The following is a 21,195-nucleotide window of genomic DNA, read 5'->3' as shown; positions in this document are numbered from 1 at the left end:
AAGTGAAGCGTATTGAGCATGGTAAATCTGTGTTAATACTCAGGTAAATATTCATTTTTATTATTTGTTTATCTTGATTATCAAAGACAACGATTATGTCATAACAGCCATTAGCAGCAGTTATAATGAGAATGTACACTGTAATACGATTCAGCCCATCGTTGGCAGTATGGTGATGCATGTTTTAATTACATTAAAAACACATTCATCCAATCTATATAATTTTATTTCAACAGCCGCAAAGCAAATTTTGTGCCCCATCGCCTGAAAACGGTGTTATGTAGGAATGTACCAAGTGAAGCAAATAGAATCTAACAATACAAAAATAACAAATATTATTATGATATATTAATCTTTATATTCTGTCTTGTTAAGCTTTACTTTTTTTTTTTTTGTTGCTTTTGAAAAAAAAAATTCGTTAATGTTTTTTTTTTTTTTAATATCGTTTCCTTTGTTTTTATTTCCTCATTTCCTCTTTAAAGATAAAAAGTGATTTTTCTCAATGTATCCAGAATGGTCAAATTATTGATCCTTTGGCGTTTTCACCCTTCGAACCCCACCTCCCCTTTCCTTCTTTTTCAAATGCAGTGTTCAAATACATATTTTGAAACGTTTTGATAACCCTCACCCTTACTCTCTCTCTCTCTCTCTCTCTCTCTCTCTCTCTCTCTCTCTCTCTCTCTCCCCTATATATATATATATATATATATATATATATATATATATATATATATATATATATATCACTCTCACTCTCAGACATTTCCTCTATCTGCCTCATGTTCTCTCTAATACAGACCCACACATCCAAAAACATACACACACATAATAATATACATACTTTCTCTCTTTCCACCCCCCCCCCCCCCCCCCCCCCCCCCCTTTCCCATCCCCTCCTTTATCTCTTATTCTCTTCGCCCCCCCTCTCTCTCTTTCTCTCTCTCTCCTCTATCTATCTCTCTCTCTCTCTCTCTCTCTCTCTCTCTCTCTCTTCTTTCGCTACATAAAGAATGGAAAACCCAAACGAGACACAACGTTCCTATAATATTTGTTACGTTTTGTTAACACGGTCTGTATTTATTTTTCACCGTTCGCCTGCAATGTTTTGTACAGACAGACCCCTTTTAAGAAGTGCAAAGTGCTACAGATTAGCATGCACTAAGCGTCTTGTCCTCAAAAGAAAAGACCCCGTGCTTTATCTCAGGACAAGAGAATACTTCAGGTAGGCAGTCATGTCATGACAGAATAGATACAGATGACTAATTGCTGTCGCAGAGTTTGCATAGCGGTCAAGCTAACCTGCCCATCAATCCACTGTACTAGAATAATATATTTTAAAATTAAGTAGTGCAGTTTCTAACAAGAAAACCTATTCATGAAGCACAAGACGGAAAGTGACCGTGTTAATAGGTGAAAGAAGAAACGCTAAAAAGAAATCAAGAGCATCTGATATAAATCAAACACCGAACGGTTTAATTGGGATTTTCTTTTCTTTCTTTATTACGGTGTTTGAAACAGTTTTAGATTATGTCAGCGAGCGCAAGCTAAAACGAAAGATGTTGAGATTAGTGCCGGGCGGAACCAACTCTTTTGTTGTCGATAAATTACCGGTAATCCTTGGCCAGTATCGGTGTTCTCCCGATAATTATTCTCATTGCCGATGATTTGTTATTGACAATGTAGAGTTTGGAGAGCTCTGTTGTTGTTTTTTTTTTGCTTTTTTTTTTTGCTGTGTTTTTTGTTGTCCTCTTTTAATTCAATGTTTCCAATTTATTTTTTAAAATGTTATATATTATTGATTATTTTTCCATTACGATAATATGCATATTCTTACGCTTCGGAGTATCCAGACTGGGCTGCTTAGTGACAATAAATTATCGGTACCGGTACCGCTCGGCACTAGTTGAGATAGTGGAATGAATACCGGCTTGGAGTGAAGCTGATCCTACAAGGACCCAAGAAGAAGAAAGTTAGCTAATGTGGCTTGCAGAGTATTGTAGTATTGGTGTATGACACTCGCCTTTGGACAATTATGCCCCTAGTTTGTGCGGCTATGTGGCCTAGTATTTTGACACTTACCTTCGGGCCGAAAGGTCCAGGGTTTGAGTTCCGCTCTGAGCGGCGCATTATTGACTCCTTGGAAAATCTCTTTACTAACATTTTTCTCACCGTGTGTAAAATGAGTGCCTGACAGAACGTTGTTTATGTCGAACAAAATTGTAACATCGCCTAACAGATGTCATGTCTCGTCCTACATGTTAAGTGTTGCTGTTAATTAGGGATCCCTCGTTAAGTGATTTGAGCACGTTTAGTGGATGGTAAGCTATATAAGTGGTTAAGTTTAGGTCCTTTTGTGGGTGGCGCAAAATTAACTCATTGAAAAAACATTTTAATCATAATCTCTCACCACACACAGGTGTAAAGTTGGTACCTGATCGGTAACAGCGTTGTCTCGGTCGAGACAAGAATCGTAATAGATGCCTTACATATTATATATCTTTTTCCACGTGTGAGTGTTGCTGTTGTCTTCAGAACCCTTGCAAATGGCTTTGAGTTGTAAAACTCAATGCTTTTTCCCCCCATAGAATCCCGGGAATAGCATGCCTCGATGTCTAGATTGAGACCACTAAAAATAATCTCACACAAGAACAGACAGAATACGATACCCGACAATAGACACAGACTCAAAACTAATACAATATATCGATAAACTGTGCGGCTATGTGGTCTTTTGGTATGACACTCGTTTTCGGATCGGAAGGTCCTGGGTTCGAACCTCGCTCGGCGCATGGTTGAATCCTTAGAGAAGGCTCTTTACTCACATCTCTCACGCACCGAAATCAGGTGTAAAATGAGTACCTGGACGTTAACAACGTTGTTTCTGTTGGAAAAAATGTAATAAGCGTCATGTCTCGTCCTACATGTTAAGAGTTGCTGTTGGCTGGGATCCCTTGCAAAGCGCTTTGAGCACATTAAGTGGATATCGCGCTATATAAATGCTCTAGTTAAAAAAAAAATTAATTAACATATAGATTTAAATAACAAGACAAATAACTCAAATAATGGAGAAAAATTTACATCTGAAAAAATATTTTAAAATAAATTAAAGACAAAACCTTCAAAAGCCAGACCAACAACTGACAGTGTAGAAAAGATACGAAGGAATCGAAAACAAAACACAGGGCACCCTTCCGGCCAATGTTTACTTATTTTCAGATCTGATAACTCAAATCTTTCTGGGCTCATTGTTGTAATGTTGTACTCGTTTTTGTACTCTCATACTAACGCAAAATGGTGTCCATTGCAACAATATCACATCAAGCCCACATAGTTGCGCTCGGTTATCAGACCTGCAAATATGTGCTCGTTGCTCCATGCCCAATATTTAGTGTCACTTAATTCAATTACAATACCATTATTGTCACAATCCCAGATATGTTGATGGACAGCACATCTAGAGATACGTTCATGACAGCATAATTTATATGCATAGGGCGGGTAAAGATAAAGTAAAGTTTCATTACTAACGGATGGCCTGAAACAAACGGAACATACAACTAAGGGGAATCATTACACATCAAGAGCATTAAGGAAAATCCAGAAATGGATAACAAAAGCGTGTAAAAAAATCAAACAACAAAACAAAAACTCAACAAAAAAAACAACAAGAAAGGAAAAGAAAAATAACAAAAAACTACACACACAGACACATACACACACAAACACACACACACACACACACAGACACACACACAATTAATGATGTTATACAATGTAAAACAGCTAAAGCGGAACCAAATCCAGACGACTGTTCAATGGAAAAGGCAAAAGGCATAAGTCGATAATAAGTCAAGTGGATAATATCATCATGAGTAGTTCTTAAAGGTGTCTAACAGCTACTTTTGCATTGGTCTCAGAGACAGTACTTTATGAGGAGATAAAAGAACGTGAGAAAACATTAGGACACTTTTATCAACAGCAGTTGTTATGGTTGTATGAGCATGTATATCTATTTATTTTCTTATCTTCCTGAGGTCGGCAGACTTCAAAGAGATAAGGAACAATAGCTTTCCCCTGAGATCATTCGGCCGACTGACTGATTTCAAATGACTTTGGCCTTCTTCATTGATCCATGAAATACGAGGACAGTTACGGTGGTGCGCCTAAGACAAATAGATCAATCTAGGTGTGGAAGAACATACGCGGTTGAAAGTAAAATTATTTGGACCTCCAGAGTTAGAAGAACGTCATATGTCGAACAATCCGTGACTTATTGTTCATCAATATCAAACAGGCAAAAGTGTTATAAGTTCTACGATCAGAGAGAGTTTTAAAATAATCTAATAATTGAACCATTGACTGCTAAAAGCATTAGCTTTGAGTGATTAATACATAATGCACATCCTATATTATATATACATATATATATATTTTTTAAAATAGGGTTGGGGGTCATAATCGTTCCGCACAGCTCATGTTAAATTTTTGTCAACGAGCACAGAATTTCTGGAGAGTCAATATATATATATATATATATATATATATATATATATATATATATATATATATATATATATATATATATATAACAAATTGTTATACGACTAACTTGCAGACCTTCTTTTTAAAAACATTAAGGGTAACTCTATCACTATTTTAAAAATCTGCAAGGGCCTAATGATAGGTCATTTGATTATATATAACATCTGCTGGAGCATTCATAATGATCGGTCACTTGACGTTGGGAATAGCCATATGGCCACCCTATTGCCAGAATATTGATTTGCGCGCATCGAAGGACTTCATTGCTGGACTGAGTTTGATCGTTGGTGGCTCAAAGATTGTCTAGATCTATGTTGATTTGCACAAACAGTTGTTTAATTCATTTCTCCGCAAACATTAAGGGTTCTCCACAAGTGTAACAAAAAAAAAAAAAAGAAACCGAGTTTAGCTAGCCATATCAAAAAATCATATGACGTCCTTGGCTTTTCCATCTTGCAAAACTCAAATTAAAGATTCCAGTTTACCGTCATTTTGCCTTGAGGTAGATTGGCAAAAATACCAGAAGCATACACAACAAATCTCAAGGAAATATGTGACCCATCGTCTCAAAACAGTATTATGTCTGTGTGACAATGACGTATAATACTAAATTTTGAGCTTAACGAATACAATTAGAGTCATTGAATTTTGTTTCTTCAAGCTCGCAAAGTATAAAGTTTCAAAGTCTGATCATTTCGATATTATAGCTGCTCAGCGGTATGGTCTTTGGTTCGTACCCGAAAGGCAACTAGTTCGAATATCAGCTGTGCTGTGTAGCCTCGAGCAATCACTTTTACTTAGATCACTTTGCGGCGCTGCACTGCGGCTGGGTTAATCCAGTTTTCCCTCGGAATAGACTTTAAATACAAATGTCCCATTGGGGATGAATAGAGGGAATTTTATTTTATTTCTTTATCTAGACTATGGGTCATTCCGATTTAATACAGTTTCGGAGAGATGAGTCACATAACACGCGTCCCATGCACAGTATCGAAATTGTATTATGCCGGATGAGCTAATTGCTGAGCATTGAAATAAAAACAGACAAAATATGAAATTCGTATTATTTTATGAGCATACATATAATAGATCTGAATTAGATTTTCAGTAGCTTATGTCAAAAGTTGCCGTCTTCATTATAATTAATCGTGTAAAGTACATTAACTTGATACGATTTTTAGAAGAATTGAGCTTTTATATAGCGCAATATCCACTAAACGTGCTCAAAGCGCTTTACAAGAGGTCCCTGGTCAACAGCAACATTTAACATGTAGGACGGGACATGACGCCTGTTAGGCGATTTTGCATTTTTTTCGGACAGAGACATTGCTGTTAACGGCCAGGTACTCATTTTACACCTGAGTACGGTGAGAGAATGTGAGTAAAGAGCCTTTTCCAAGACCTCAACTATGCGCCAAGCGTGTCTCGAACCCAGGACCTTCCTATCCGAAAGCGAGTGTCATACCACAAGACCATATACAATGATGTAAGTATTCTGTAGATAAGGTCAACTATTTATTTAACGCTGGCTTCCGGTCAACATAACATCATAGACAGTTATCTGACCATTAAAGTCTACCTTTCGAAGTCTTATGTGTGTTTGGTTGTATAGTATTAATGGTACAAAGTCTATTTAAAGTAACAATAACAAAGCACAAATATGTCAGTGGAGTAAATTGTCTACCATATCTGTCTATCAAGCCCCCGGCACTCCAGCCGATTTACCACCCGACTAGTCAGGATCTAAGCTGTTTGGGTCATCACACCCGAGTACGTAACGATAAGGCCCGTACTTGCCATGACCAAAACACTACAATTATTTGATTTCCACTTCAATGGAAGTCAGACCACACGAGTGTACGGACCATGAAAGTACAATCATGTAAAATGTGATATGTTGATCTGTGGAGAGAGATGAGAAAGGTCGAGGACGTTGCCTTTCATACTGGAAAAATAAATATATATATATATATATATATATATATATATATATATATATATATATATATATATATATATATATTTCGACCCAACTGATGATTCAATGGTTGGGGAAATTTATACAACTCGATCTACATTCTATGAAATGGGAAGGTACACGTATATAAATAAATAAATAAATAAAACAAATAAATAAATAAATAAATAAATAAATAAATAAATAAATAAATAAATAAATAAATAAATAAATAAATAAATAAAGTTACTTTTCAGCAATTGGGATTTTTCACGGGACCATACATCAAGTTTTCTTAGCTGACTCAGATACAATTTAAACTTCGGTCTAGTTTTTAGTGTCGATGCCCTGGTCTATACCATGTTTATTTCTCTCTTAATTAATTCTTAAGCTTTTATAGATAGTATGCGCTTGGCTAAGAAGCTCAAACCATTCATTGCCATCTGAAAGTACAACGGACCAACACACAAAAACATGTGTAACAATGAACTTTTATAGTCTGGATAATACAGGAAAGTGAGAATAACTCATAAACGTGGATGCAAAAAAAAAAAAACAATAACAAAGACCCGAGTGACGTCAACTTCATTCTATTTATATAGCGCAATATCAACAAGACGTGCTCAAAGCGATTTAGAAATCAATTCAAGTGACATTGATCTTGGTTGGTAGAACTGATGACATTGATCGAAATCTTCGACCCAACTGATGATTCAATAGTTGGGGAAATTTATACAACTCGATCTACATTCTATGAAATGGGAAGGTACACGTATTTCGATGTGACTTGCCAAACAAAGCGATAAACTTCACAAGAAGTATCCAATGTTAAGTTGCTCATGAAAATAATCTAAAACAGATGTAGACATTTGTAGACAATACGTGTTTTCTGTATCTAGAAAAAACTGCATGCTTGATTGTTTTGCTACTCGTTTTTGGAATTAAAACATTTGCGCTTAATAATTCATTGATGGATTTAAGCTCAACTATTCAATTTTCTCTTTACCTCCAGTATTACGTGATTATTTTTTATAATGTCTATGATTGAATATGCCATAGACAGATGAATGAATATATAAATTTGATTTTGCAGTTCCAATATACAGAATTATATTTTCTATGTACAATGTATGTCCTATTTCTAGTTCAATTACGACCAAAAAAAATCCAAATTTTACCATTTGATCAAAAAAATTAATACGGTGCAGTAAGATATCGGTACATAGGTAGCAATACCAAGCGCTTCCCAGACTCTTTAACGATATAAGGTGGCAACCGACAGGACTTCTCTATCAGTGGAAAATTGCGGCGTCACACGCTCACAGTCGCTGAGGTAACGGTCTGGAGACTGCGGAGCACCTGCTTGGACATTGCATTGCGATGAAGCAATCACGCGGGTTCGGGGCAGTCAACAAGAAGAGGAATCTTTTCAGAATGAACACACTGTCATAACAATTTAGTGTCACCATCACAGGCTTACTGTCGCACTAGAATTTAAAAATAAAGCATATTCATTAAGTCAGTAAGTAAAGCATATGCATATCTTTGGTTTTGTGGTTTTTACACATGGCAAAATTAATATTTTTTAAACATTGCGGTGCAGGAGAAAAGGTTTTGGTTGAATCCCCTCGGAGAAAACGTACAATATGTAAAGAACATTTAAAAACTCATGCCCCGGATCAGAAAAATAAGAAAGACTGAAATGAAAAGACACTTCATTTATGACGAAGACTCGGAGACAAATAGGCCTAAATACTCGTAAATAATTGGTTTCATCACACAATGGTCGTATAAGGGTCGTAATTTTCTAAGAGCTGCATTTGGTCATTTCATCAAGCTTAGAGATGAATAGATCGAAAGTTACGCATATATAATGTTGGTGATTAGGATGATAATGATGACGATGATGGTGGTGGTGGTGGTGGTGGTGATGATGATGATGATGATGATGATGATGATGATGATGATGATGATGGTGATGATGATAATGATGATGATGATGATGATGATGATGTGGTGATTTTATGATGATGATGATGATGATGATGATGATGATGATGATGGTAATGATGATGACAAATACGATGTCAAAATGAAAAACACCGGACAAGAGAAGACAGTTGCCTACCATAATAATGCGTGTCTACAGACGCATTTACATGACATATAAATGCCTTATATGTACCACAATTACATATAACTGTGTCTTGACGACACGTCAGTGACATGATGTCTTTTTGATTTATGTCGTGGGATAAAAAGCTTTGCACCATGTGCTAAAACTACGTTCGTTCCCATTATGAACTAAGACAGTTAGTAGAATGCATGAATGAGTATGGAAGTAAGGATTTATTTACATCGGAGAGGACAATGGACATGCTGCGATCTGTATCGTGCCTTGCAGTTGACGTCAAGGGATCATAATAGATAAAAACTTCAAGGATAAGATGATGATATATTATGCACTTGCATTCTTTGTAAAATTAGACCTTCAGACCCATTACGCCGATAGAGCCGGAGTTAACCCTGGTTTCTGTAGCGTGAAAAGGACAATAGTAACTGTTTGCTACTCCCTGGATGGGACGTTCGTCTATCCCAAAGTACTTTCCGCTAGAGCTAACAGATCCAGCTATCCAATCACTACTGGGATTATAGGGGGGGGGGGGGGGGGGGGTCATAGAATGGGCGGGTGGGGGGGGGCGAAACATGTAGGCTGCGCCTGGAGTCGATCTCGGTCCCTTTGCGTGTGAAGCGAGTGCTCTACCGACTGAGCTATCGGGACCCCAACTTCCTTTGTGCCAAATAAATTTATGATTTTTTAATCAAAATCTTTTTTTTTTTAGAAAGCAAAGGAGCTGTTGGCAAAGTGTTAAAAAAAGGTTTGACATCGTTTCAGATCTTATACTTTAATCTCAACCCGTAACCCCTAAAACTGAGTCCGCGCATTAAAAAAAATGGACCCATCGCCTCTAAATGGTGCTACGGTGTACACAGAACGCTAATCAAATAGTGATCAAAATGAAAAGAAAATGTGAGATTTTCGTGCAAGTAATGTCAATTTTCACAACTGATATCTATATCCTCACTGTTAATCAATATAGAACTATAATCTCAGATTTTTCTCTCCAATTTCATTATAAAATAATACCGTTTTGAGGCGAAATTATGCTTTTCATCTGTCAAACAATCACTTTTCAACGGAGGATAGTAAAATTGCTTACATCCTTTGGACATGATGCCGGTTTATGCTGTATTATCGTATAATGATTTCCGATAGATCTAAATGACCTAGCTCCACAATCACTACTGGGTAGACTCCAGTCACACTGGGATCAAAACTGATTCTTTTGCTCGTAAGGCCAGTGCTCCTGAAATTGACCCTCCTTTAATTTTGACTACCTGGTAATGAAGTGAAATAGGAGTGAGAATGAAACAAACTTTATCTTACGTTCTCGCAGTCAGGTAGACATGCCGTTCAACAATTCCTCCACATTTATTTTATCATACAATATTATTTCAGTACTTTTATGATATTTTTCTTTGCCCGTCTGAAATGTAAATAGAGCACCAGAAGTTTTATCGTGTTATTTCCTTACTTATCTTAATAAATTCATCACCCGCCGATTGTTTTCCTTTCAACAACCTCACCAGATTACTAGACTTCTTCTTATAATCTTAAAGCTAGTTTATATTCTGCTATTTTTATCAATTCCAGACAGCAAAAAGGCAACATCATTATGATTTCCTTCCTATATCAATGCCAACGTTGCTTCTTGAAGCTCGAAGAAATAAATAACAAGAGTCAAATGGAATGGAAGCTTCAATTTAATTTTAATCAACAAAGACAGATAATGTAGACGTTTCGGGTTTCTCCTTTGTCAACAGAATACGATGAATGAAACAATGCACTTAGCAATGCCGTTCTCTTATCTCCCATTTATCTTAAGTGTTTCATTCATCGTGTTTTGTTGACAAAGGGGAAACCCGAAATGTCCACATTATCTGTCTTCGTTGATTAAATTAAAGCTTCCATTCGATTTTACTATTGGTTTGTATAATATACTAAAGGTATCATATTTTGTCTGAATACCTTAAATTTAAATGAGCTATTTGTATAACAATAATGTTTTAAACTATTCAGCTGACAAATATATATTTTTTTTACATCAGATCCAGCAACTGCCTTGATTGATAAAGGGAATACTAAGCTGCTAAAAGCTGTGGACTATAAAATGTATAGGAACAAAAAATACAGGAGCTTCAAAAGCAAACACAACTCTTTTCGTGGGAAGTTTCGGACTCAAAATATTTATGCAGCGACACCAACAACAACAACAACAAAAAAAAAAAGAAAAAAGAAAAGAAGAAAAGAGCAAAAACGCATACTACCTTACGAAGAATCCAGCAAGGACGAAGAAAAGTTTCAGTACTAACTGTCGAGCAAAATTATGAAAAAAATAATAAAACATATTCAGTCTAACTACGATAGAACGTAGGACAAGTTAAGAGCTTGAATCTTGAAATTGTTTGTGTTTCTAATAACACAATAAGATCTCGAGTAAATGCACGAATGTATCGTGCATTAGTATTTCTTCAGATATCATCAATGGAACTTTAGTCGCTTCCAGCTCATCATGATCAATTAATCTGTGTGAATTTTGCTATGACACTCCAAGTGGGTAATCCTTTAAATACACACACACACACACACACACACACACACATATATATATATATATATATATATATATATATATATATATATATATACATAAATATATGTATATATATATATATATATATATATATATATTATTAATAATATATATGGTCGATTAAGTGCACTTGGTGTACACCTGATATTGAATGGGGAAACCCTGAACTGATAAGATAAGAAAAATAAACACAAAGTAGATTTTATTCTTATACTTTTACAGATCTGTTATATACTTCTCTTACTTTACAAAAGATGAATTAGACTTTAGATGAAACGTTATAAACGGACAATGAATAGGGTCTGAGCTTCTCACTGTTATTCGTAACCAATATAAATGCTATAATGAATCACAGTCTAGTATAAATTTAAAAAAAATTAAACATTGCATACAAGTCCACTGGTATATTCCTTAACGCAGGAAAAAAACGTTTAAAATGAATCAAAACCTCAGTCAAAATGGTAGAATGGAACATAAAGCGATATCTTCTATGTTTCCACTCATTGCTCGTCCTTAATTTTGAAAAGGAGCAAAAGTTCAGGTCTCCCCCTCTCTCTCTCTCTCTCTCTCTCTCTCTCTCTCTCTCTCACACACACACACACACACACACACACACACACACACACACTCCCATTCTTTCTTTCTGTCCTTCTCCTCTCTTTCGCATCCTCTCTACCTCTTTCTCTAACTCTCTCTTTCTCTATTTCTTTCTCCCCCTCCAGTGGCGTGGCGTGCTTATGGCGTGCTTACAGTATAAGGTGGTGCCAGAATAAGATGAAAATAACTTAAAACATGCTATATTTGTAAATACAAAAGAAATTGTAAAAAATTAAATAAAAGACTTACTCAAATAAATAAGAGGCGACATATACCAATTCTCAGGGGTTTTTTTTTTGTTGTTGTTATTTTAATCTGCTGTAGTCCATTTTTAAAAGATAGATGCGGTGCCAGGCACCTAATCAACCAATATAGCCACGCCCCTGTCCCCTCCCTCTATCTCTCTTCTCTTGCACTCTCTCATTCTCTCACTCTCTTTCTTTCTCTCTCTCCCTCTCCCCTCCTCTCTCTCTCTGCATCTTCCTCTCCCTTTCTCTCTCTCTCTCTCTCTCTCTCTCTCTCTCTCTATCTCTCTCTCTCTCTCATTGTGTATCCTCTCTCATCGTATATCCTTTCATCCAGAACTCGGTATGTGTCTGAGCTCTTTCAATGTGTTCAATTGCCTCTTCTCCCATCAGACATGCCCTCAGATATTGCTGTTTAATTTTTTAATTTTTTTTACAAGGGTATGGTGTCTTTTAATGTGAGCAAAGTATGCAAGTATCATTTGTTTCTTAATAATTGTATTAGTGGCTGAGAGTTTTCAAGAATTTCTTAAACTATTGTTGTGTTGTCAATATATAGAATTCTTAAAATAACAGTTCATCTCAAAAGCTCTTTTCTTCTTTTCGTTAGCATGAGCAATTTAAGATATCTATAAAATTTGAGCTATGATTCACATTCCTCGTTCATTGTCGGTTTTTTTTTTATTTTACGGACGTTTTGCTTTTTTTTCTTCTTCAAACGCGAGACGACCAGCTGGTTGCATTATTTACCTGTGCATCTCAAGTTACCTCGAGCAAAAAGGTGATTCAATGTTTTATTATATCTGTATGGTTTACCTTGAATATAGGCGTAGGACAAGATCCAATCGGATTAAAAAGGGATTTGCAGGCAGAATTTGTAAAAAGAAAATAAACTAATCAAAAGAGAGTTAAAGGGTTCCGTTTCATTCTTAGCCTGACAAATATTGTGGCAAATACTTTCCAAAATGTATAGAAAAATGTCAAAAAGAGGAATGAAAACGACATAATATATCTATTTTAATGTTACTTATAGTTTATGATAGTGACAACTTAGGAAGGGAGCACAAGATAATAATACAAAACGTTTGTGTGAAACTGTTCCACATCAGGGGGAAAAAGGCGGGGGAAAATACCGTCCCAAAAAATTAGCTGCTTCGAATCCAAGACTGTTCTTTTCTTCTATTTTTCTTTCTGCTTTTTCTGGCACTGTTTCAAACAGAATTTTTCACATTTTTAACTTTGTACGATTGTTGACGTCTATCGATTACTGCATAAACTATAAGAGATATGTCTAGTAACTACGTAAATTTATTAGCGTCAGAAGTATGTGAGACGATTCGATTGTACTCTGAAAAAACACGTATTTAAAATTTTGGCCAAAAAAAATTCGTCCTTCAAATTTCGATCGATTAAGGTGATCCGGATCTTGGAAAAAAAAATTCTCACATCCGGTACTACGTGTAAAGCAAAAAACAAAACAAAAACAAAACAAAAAAAAAAAACAAACAAAAAACAACCAAACAAATAAACAAAAAAAAAGATATATAATAAGAAAACCTGAGTGTCATGGTCTTTCAAATTTTCCTAGCGCCGCCACTGGTCCAGACACTGTAATATCGTGGAGTGTGCCTGACCAATTGACGTCCAGCAATAGAATTGTTCAAAGATATCTATCATGGACAGTTGGTGACGGAAGCAATTATTGGGCATTTGTCACAACGAAACAAAATCTGGGACATTTTATAGTTGACGTTTGGTATTGTAGTTTTCTTTTGACCTTAATAGTCTCTTACTGTTATTCGTGATTTATATCAGATGGTGAGTGATGATGCTATGATGACGTAGTTATGATGGCAAAAACGATCAAACCTGGTATTTCGCCAAAGTGTGTTGGGGTTTTTTTTTCTTCTAGTTTCGAATTAACGAAAATGATATATTATTATGAAGAATAAACACCAACGTTATTCTTCAAACATCCAATTCTTTTTTTTTTAAAGGTTAACCATGGCTATTATTTGACAATATGTCTTTGAACAAGGAACGTCACTGCCTTGAATGAGTAATTAGTGGTTATATCACGAACACTTACCAGTCCTTTGCAAGCCGACAGGGCAACCCTTGATCCTATGTCATCCTGCACGTGACCTGTCACATGACATCCATGGTGATGATCTAGTAGAGAAAATACAGAATCCGAGATATTCTTGTACTGGGATATTTTCCTTTCGACCACAGCTGACGGAGAGAGAAGAATATCTGTTTTCCTGACGCTGACAACAACGTCCTTGTCGGGGTGTAAAGGAATTTTGTAATGAATAACATGATTATTTTTATTATTAGAATTATTATTGTCGACGTCGTTTAACAGGTGGCTATTGGTATTGTGGACATCTCTTTTGTGACGTCCCGGTGAATGTTTTGGGTGAGTATTATGGGTAAGGAATTGACTTGATTGGTCCACTCGGCTTGGCCATGAAATGTGGTAGTCAGAAAGCTCAAGGGCAAGGGTTTCTGGTTAATAGAGGAAAGAATAACAATAATTGTGATGGTAAGGAAGATGATCATAAAGATGATGATGGTGTTGATCACGATGTGATGATATTCATAATGATGAAGATGATGATGATGATGATGATGATGATGATGATGATGATGATATTAATAATAATAATAATGATAATAATAATAATAATAATAATAATAATAATAATATTAATAATGACAATAATAATAATAATAATAATAATAATAATAATAATAATAATAATAATAATAATAATAATAATAATAATAATAATAATAATAATAATAATAATAATGATAATAATAATGATAATAATAATAATAAAAATAAATAAATAAATAAATAAATAAAACATATCTTATTGCCTTTATTCATCCCCAAGGGGAAATTTGTCTTTTGGGTCTATTCCAAGGGAAGACTGGAAAAAGCCTGGCGTTAGCCGCAATGCAGCTCTGTTAAGTGAGCTAGGCGAAATGACTTGCTCAATGTCACACAACGAGCGGATAGTCGAACTCGGGACTTTTTGGGTACGAAGCAAAGACCTTACCGCTGAGCCACGCTGTCCCAATAATAATAATAATAATAATAATAATAATAATAATAATAATAATAATAATAATAATAATAATAATAATAATAATAATAATAATAATAATAATAATAAAACAAATTGCTGCAAGATTTCTGGGCAGCTGTGATTGCCCGCCCCCCCCCCCCCCCCCCCCCACCCCACCTCCTGTTTTACAAAGAAATGGCGCCTCCCGTGAAACCTTTTTCAAGGAGTTCAAATAGCGAATTTGAAGACGGTTGAATATCACATCATAATGCATTTGAATACGACCTCCGTGAGAAAATGAAAGATTTTAATGAATCATTATTGGTGAGAATGGAATCTATTTCAAAGGCATAAGAAAGAAAATTATATACACAAAAAATAGTATCAAACAAATATATATTGATATAAAACCATTATCGCAACTGTCGCACTCAAAGAATTCAAGAAAGATAAATACATGTTGTATTGTACAATTGAATAATATAGAAAGGCGTCTATATACATTTAGAGTTTCATATTCGTCATCTAATGACGTTTATAGACTTACCGCATTTATTCAATAATAATGATTAATTGAATAGAAACATACACACACATACATACATACTACATACATACACACACACACACACACATATATATATATATATATATATATATATATATATATAATGTCTGTGTTTGTGTGTGTCTCTGTATTGATTTCAATTACTTACAATAGGAAATAGCTCATGCGAATAGCAGAATGGAAATGTCCCAGCTAATGCAAAATCCAATTTATTTAGTAATATGTATAACTGAGCTGTGCAGATTTTAATCATTAATTTAAAAGGAGGTTATCAATGACGTTATCAAAATGTCACCCGAGCCTTAAATTACAGAATCGTCAATTTTCAATTTTACTACGGTGATGTGATCTTTGTGGGAAATCAAATGTTTACAAGTCACAATTAATAGCCTATCAAAACGTATTTGTATACAGTGTCACCATAATTGTCAGTGAATCAGATTACCAACTTCCCCGATAAATAAAAAAAAAGCAACAGGAATTTGAATGAAAGCTTCAATTTCATTAACGAAAACAGATAATGTGGATGTTTCGGGTTCCCCCTTTATAAACAAAAAATAAACGATGAATGAAACACTGAAGACGAATGAGACATGATGAGAATGGGATTTCAGCGTCATAGTGTTCGGAAACAAAATCAAGAAAAGGCATTTAATCATCAATTGGATGGCAAATTGTACAGGGCATACTCAATAATACACAACTCAGGGGAAATATTATACTGCCGAACTCTGGTAAAACACATATTTTAAAATTTGACCAGAAAATTCGCACTTCAAATATCGATCGATTTAAATGACTCTCAGCTTGGCAAAAAGTCTCAAACTCGAGACTTGTGGGTGATAAACCTGGTACTTCTCATAGATATTTTCAGAACTAGTAACAAGGAACGGAGAATTGTCACAGTACTATTACAACAGAAGGATATATATATATATATATATATATATATATATATATATATATATATATATATATATATATACATACATATATATATATATATATATATATATATATATATATATATATATATATATATATTATATATATATATATATATATATATATATATATTCTAAGCAGGGACTCTGGCCAATTTCGACTTTAAAAGTGGTCAAATGAAACCTCACTTGGTAAAAAAAATAATACATTTGACTCCCTGAAAATCTAATCGGTTTTGGTAATTTAAAAATTGACTACATTTTGAAAAACACTGGTATTATAATTCTTTCAATATATAAATTAAAAGAATATTAAGGATAGAAACATGGTTTTCTTGGTGGCTAATTTTGGTCAATTGGTCAAACATGTGGCCATCTGGTTCTAAACTGCGCTAGGCGCAGTGCAAATCAGAACGTGTTATACTTTTGGGTTTTTTTTCTTGATGAGGATGGCTGCACAATAAGTAAGAAGGAAGAGAAAATGCAAACAATCCATGATGGTTTTCTAGAAAACTTACAGACAGGGTCCTGAAGACATTTTGACGTCGTAGATTTAACAAAAGAAGATAGTACAGCTTTACAAAAAGTTCTCAAAATATTTTATAATCTCCTTACGTACGTATGCTCTTGCCTCCGAGACTCATTTAAATTCATCCGATTGGTTTTTCCCTTCCACTTGACCGTATTACGTTGGCGACTAAATAATGAGGAGGGGGGGGGGGGGGGGGGGTAAACATTATTTCAAGAAGCCAGCAGTAACTAATTCTTAAAGATTTATGTGTAAATACTGCTTTGCTTATATTATGCAAAAATGGGTGGTAGTTGTAAATACCAAAAGTAACCGTTACATCAGAAATGGCGACACTTGCTACGCCTACCTGATAACATGTGTCTGCTGCTAAGGTTGTAAAATCTCAATGGGTATACGTGACTTGACGTTGACAACAAGATCTGCACTCCGATATATTGAACTGGTTTATGTCGTTAACAGACAGCTTTGCGTAACATTATAAATAATTGTTATTTTTTTCAATTCAATGCAACATACAAAAAGAACCCAAAGATTATTTTGCCATCAATTTGTTAATAGAAATGGTTGTAAATTTTCAACTTCTCACGAGAACTCAAGGTCTATGTCACATGACAAGAATAACTAGCGTTATGTTGGTGGTTGAACTTCGCTCCAAATCGTGAATTGCGCATGACAAAATCGATCACCTCGGTTTCAAAAAACGTTTCTAACAATGAAAGAGCGTGCGTTTATGTCAAATACAGGTCAGATAAATTACACATTAAATAAATTACACCTACTCTAAATTGCAAGAAATTAATGTTAATAAGATTATATATTGTTTGAAAATATTTGAGTTCAATCTAGTCAAATATGGAAGAAGAAATGCCCATGAGATCGACCAACGAGAAAACCAAATAAAAAAGTAAGTTTCTCACCAATGATCAACATCGGTACAAATATGTCGTAATCAATAATTGGACAAGACAAAAAGCCTCTAGATAAATCATAAAGCAATCTTCTCTGTTGTAAGTTTCATGTTCGAAATCTACACTGCATCAAGCATATCGTTTATCTAAACGCGAGCTTTTATAAAGAGCGTTATCCATGGAATGTGCTCAAAGCTTTCTACAGGGAGTCCGAGACTAACAGCAGCATTCAATTTGTAAGATTTCTTTCTGACCGACCAGTTATTCATTTTAAGTGTAAGTTCATCCAGAAAACATGGGTAAAGGCCCTTTTCTAATGACTAAAATTATCTCTTGGCCTACAGGCCATAGAACATAAAGCCGAAAATCCAGAAATACCGTCCATCAGGAGATCAATAGAAATAACATCGTGTATCAAGGTCTAATTTCATAGATGTTAAAATAAGAGGAAAGGACCTTTAATTTATTATTTTCTGACTGCTGTCACGAAGGAAAGCTAACAATAACAAAGTCCTTTACTGAAAGAATGATAGCAGCAAACAAGATAAGTCAATCAATACTCAGTTTATAGACACAATAAACATCATAGGCTGAAATCAAATTACTGACTGAAAAACACTTAAAGATAATTCAATGGTCTTATTCTTTACAAAGACTCCAAAAGTAATATCAAAACAAAATATAACTCATGGAAAAGTTATTTAGTCTTGATAACCTCAAAATCGAACCCAGACAGTCTGACAACAACAAAAACTATCTTTTGGGGGAAAACTGATCAAATCGAGACCAAAATAGAAATGCTTTGAGATGGAGGTTGTAGACAGATATAATGTAATCTAAAAGGTACATACCTACATTGTAGAATGATATTAATATTAATTCAAAATGGTATAAACAAATATTATAACTAGAACTGTAACAAATTGCCTTTTCTTGTCGAAAACTCTCACACCAAGGACCTGAGAATGTTTGTTAAGACGAGGGTCATTGAAATCAATCGATATTTGGAAGAGTTTTCTGGTCAAACATTTAAATACGTGTTTTACCAGTGTACGATAGTTAACTGGTTAAGCTTCAAACAATATTGAGACCTTTAAAGGTGCATCAAAGACGATCACGAAGGTAGTATAATTTTTTTAAAAATATTATGAAAGATTTAATGATCAGTCTGAAGGTGTTAATCGGTTTAAATAAAGATAAGGAAGAAAGAATTTGAAGATCGAAAGAAAAAGATGGTTTAAAATCTGAAAAGTCTGTACGAAAATTGCCAGGCAAAGCAAAAAGAGAGGATACAAGAAAAACAAAGATATCCTCACCCACCCCCCCCCCCCCCCCCCCCCCCAAAAAAAAAAAACAAAACAAAACAAAACAAAAACAAATAAATAAATTTTTAAAAAAAATTAAAAAAAAAACATTGCCTGTCTCGACTGGGACTCGAACCTCAGACAACACATTACCGTTAATTAGGATATCTTAGGTTCCCGGTAATTGGAGGTCTGAGGTTCGATCCCCAGTCGAAGAGCAGGGTGCTTTTTAGGATGACTTTTTTCTCTCTTTTTTTCTGCTTTGTCTGACAATATTTCAATTTCAGATCTTTATCTCACACCATTGTCTGCTTCCTAATTCGTTACTAAAAATAAAAGATGGCTGTAATGTGGCCTTGTAGTCACACAGTCTTGGTACGAAGATGAAAGGGAGAATCTTTGTGTGGAAAGGGAAGGTGATGATAACTACTCCGTTTCAAAAAGGTCAGTGACATGAAACACGTTGAATTTGTCAAAGCAAACAGGAGACCCCCTGGGTGGGGGCGGGGGGGGGGGGGGGTGACAAAAGGTAATTGAGTTTTCAAAGTAAATGAAAAGGAGACAAACACACACACACACATACACACACACACACACACACACACACACAAAAGAAATATTTTTTAAATTGTTAGAATCTACATTGAAGTATATTAAATCCACGATGAAGGCTATTTTATGATATTGTTTGGTTTATATCAAACGTTTGCATCGGTGTATTGCCTCATGGCATATATCGTATCATGGATTAAAGGTTAATAACTCTCTCTTTATCAGCCATTTTCTTAATATTTCAAGAAAAGTCATAATATTCGAATAATACCCCCCAAAAATACATTTTCTTTTACTCATCCAAGGAGACTTATACAATAAATGATGTAAAATTTCGTTCAAAAAGACACTCTTTACAACAAAAATTCCTCGAATAATTTGAAGATGCAAATAAGATCTCAATTTATAAAGACGATTTTGGTTATATGGTAATGTATGCAACGATTTCTGTCTTCCAGTTATTGCCTAGGAATAATAGTCGATGATCATTCACTACAAATCAAATGGATGTGCACGAAACTTGAGGTCTAAATAGGGACATGAATCATAAGAATTGTTTTGAAAATTATCATGAAAACAGTATCCGTCTGTGCTTGAGGAGAAAATACGAAGAAGCTCTCAGAATGGAACGCAGAGAGATATATTGGCAAACGTTGGCAAACATTTAACATGGGCTATACGAAACGATGTTAACCCCTGCCTACCCCATTCTCTTAAAAGAATAGATGAGTCCTCTTGCATCCATTTCTATTTCATATTCAAACATTTTACGTTAGATCATTTGATATTAATTTAATATAAAGGGCTCAAAACCAGCCATTCTAGTTTTCCTAAGGGATTCAGTGTTTAAAAAACAACAACAAATAAAAACAAAAAAAACAAAAAGCAAAACAAAAATAAAACAAAACAAAACAAACAAACAAACACAATATGTACAAAAAAGGGGAAAATACATGAGTTAAGCGTTGAAACTAGAGTCTAAATATTGTTTCAAAGCAAACACACAACAGAAATTTCAGTTTAGTTCATTCACACCAGGCGTCTAAATACCTGACACTAATGTCCTCTTAATATTTAACAACAAAACATTGGAGTGATAAAACTAGGTCGGATGAAAGGGAAACGAAGAGGTGGTCCTCTTCCTGTCAACAAGCGCTGTGTGCAGAGATGTAGCAGAGATTTTAGCCTTAAGGATTTAGCACAAATTTTTAAATAATCGAGGTTTTGGTGGTGGTGTTTCTAGAGATAATA

General features: G+C 34.8%; 1 protein-coding gene across 1 annotated transcript in view; it reads right to left on the bottom strand.

Annotated features, from left to right (window-relative positions):
* The window catches only part of LOC144964816 (A disintegrin and metalloproteinase with thrombospondin motifs 6-like), a 105,773-nt gene that overhangs the window by 41,408 nt on the left and 43,170 nt on the right, over positions 1 to 21,195 (bottom strand). Inside the window, exon 3 of the mRNA XM_078899465.1 lies at positions 14,146 to 14,567. Within this exon, the coding sequence (XP_078755591.1) occupies positions 14,146 to 14,567 (422 nt within the window). The remainder of the gene's footprint in view (positions 1 to 14,145; positions 14,568 to 21,195) is intronic.

This window comes from Berghia stephanieae, chromosome 2 (assembly GCF_034508935.2).
Source record: "Berghia stephanieae isolate SIO BIC M18660-M18661 chromosome 2, UCSD_Bste_1.3, whole genome shotgun sequence".
Classification (NCBI taxonomy): Eukaryota; Metazoa; Mollusca; class Gastropoda; order Nudibranchia; family Aeolidiidae; genus Berghia; species Berghia stephanieae.
Note: the sequence above shows the minus strand (reverse complement) of the source record. Positions and strands in the feature narration are given on the sequence as shown.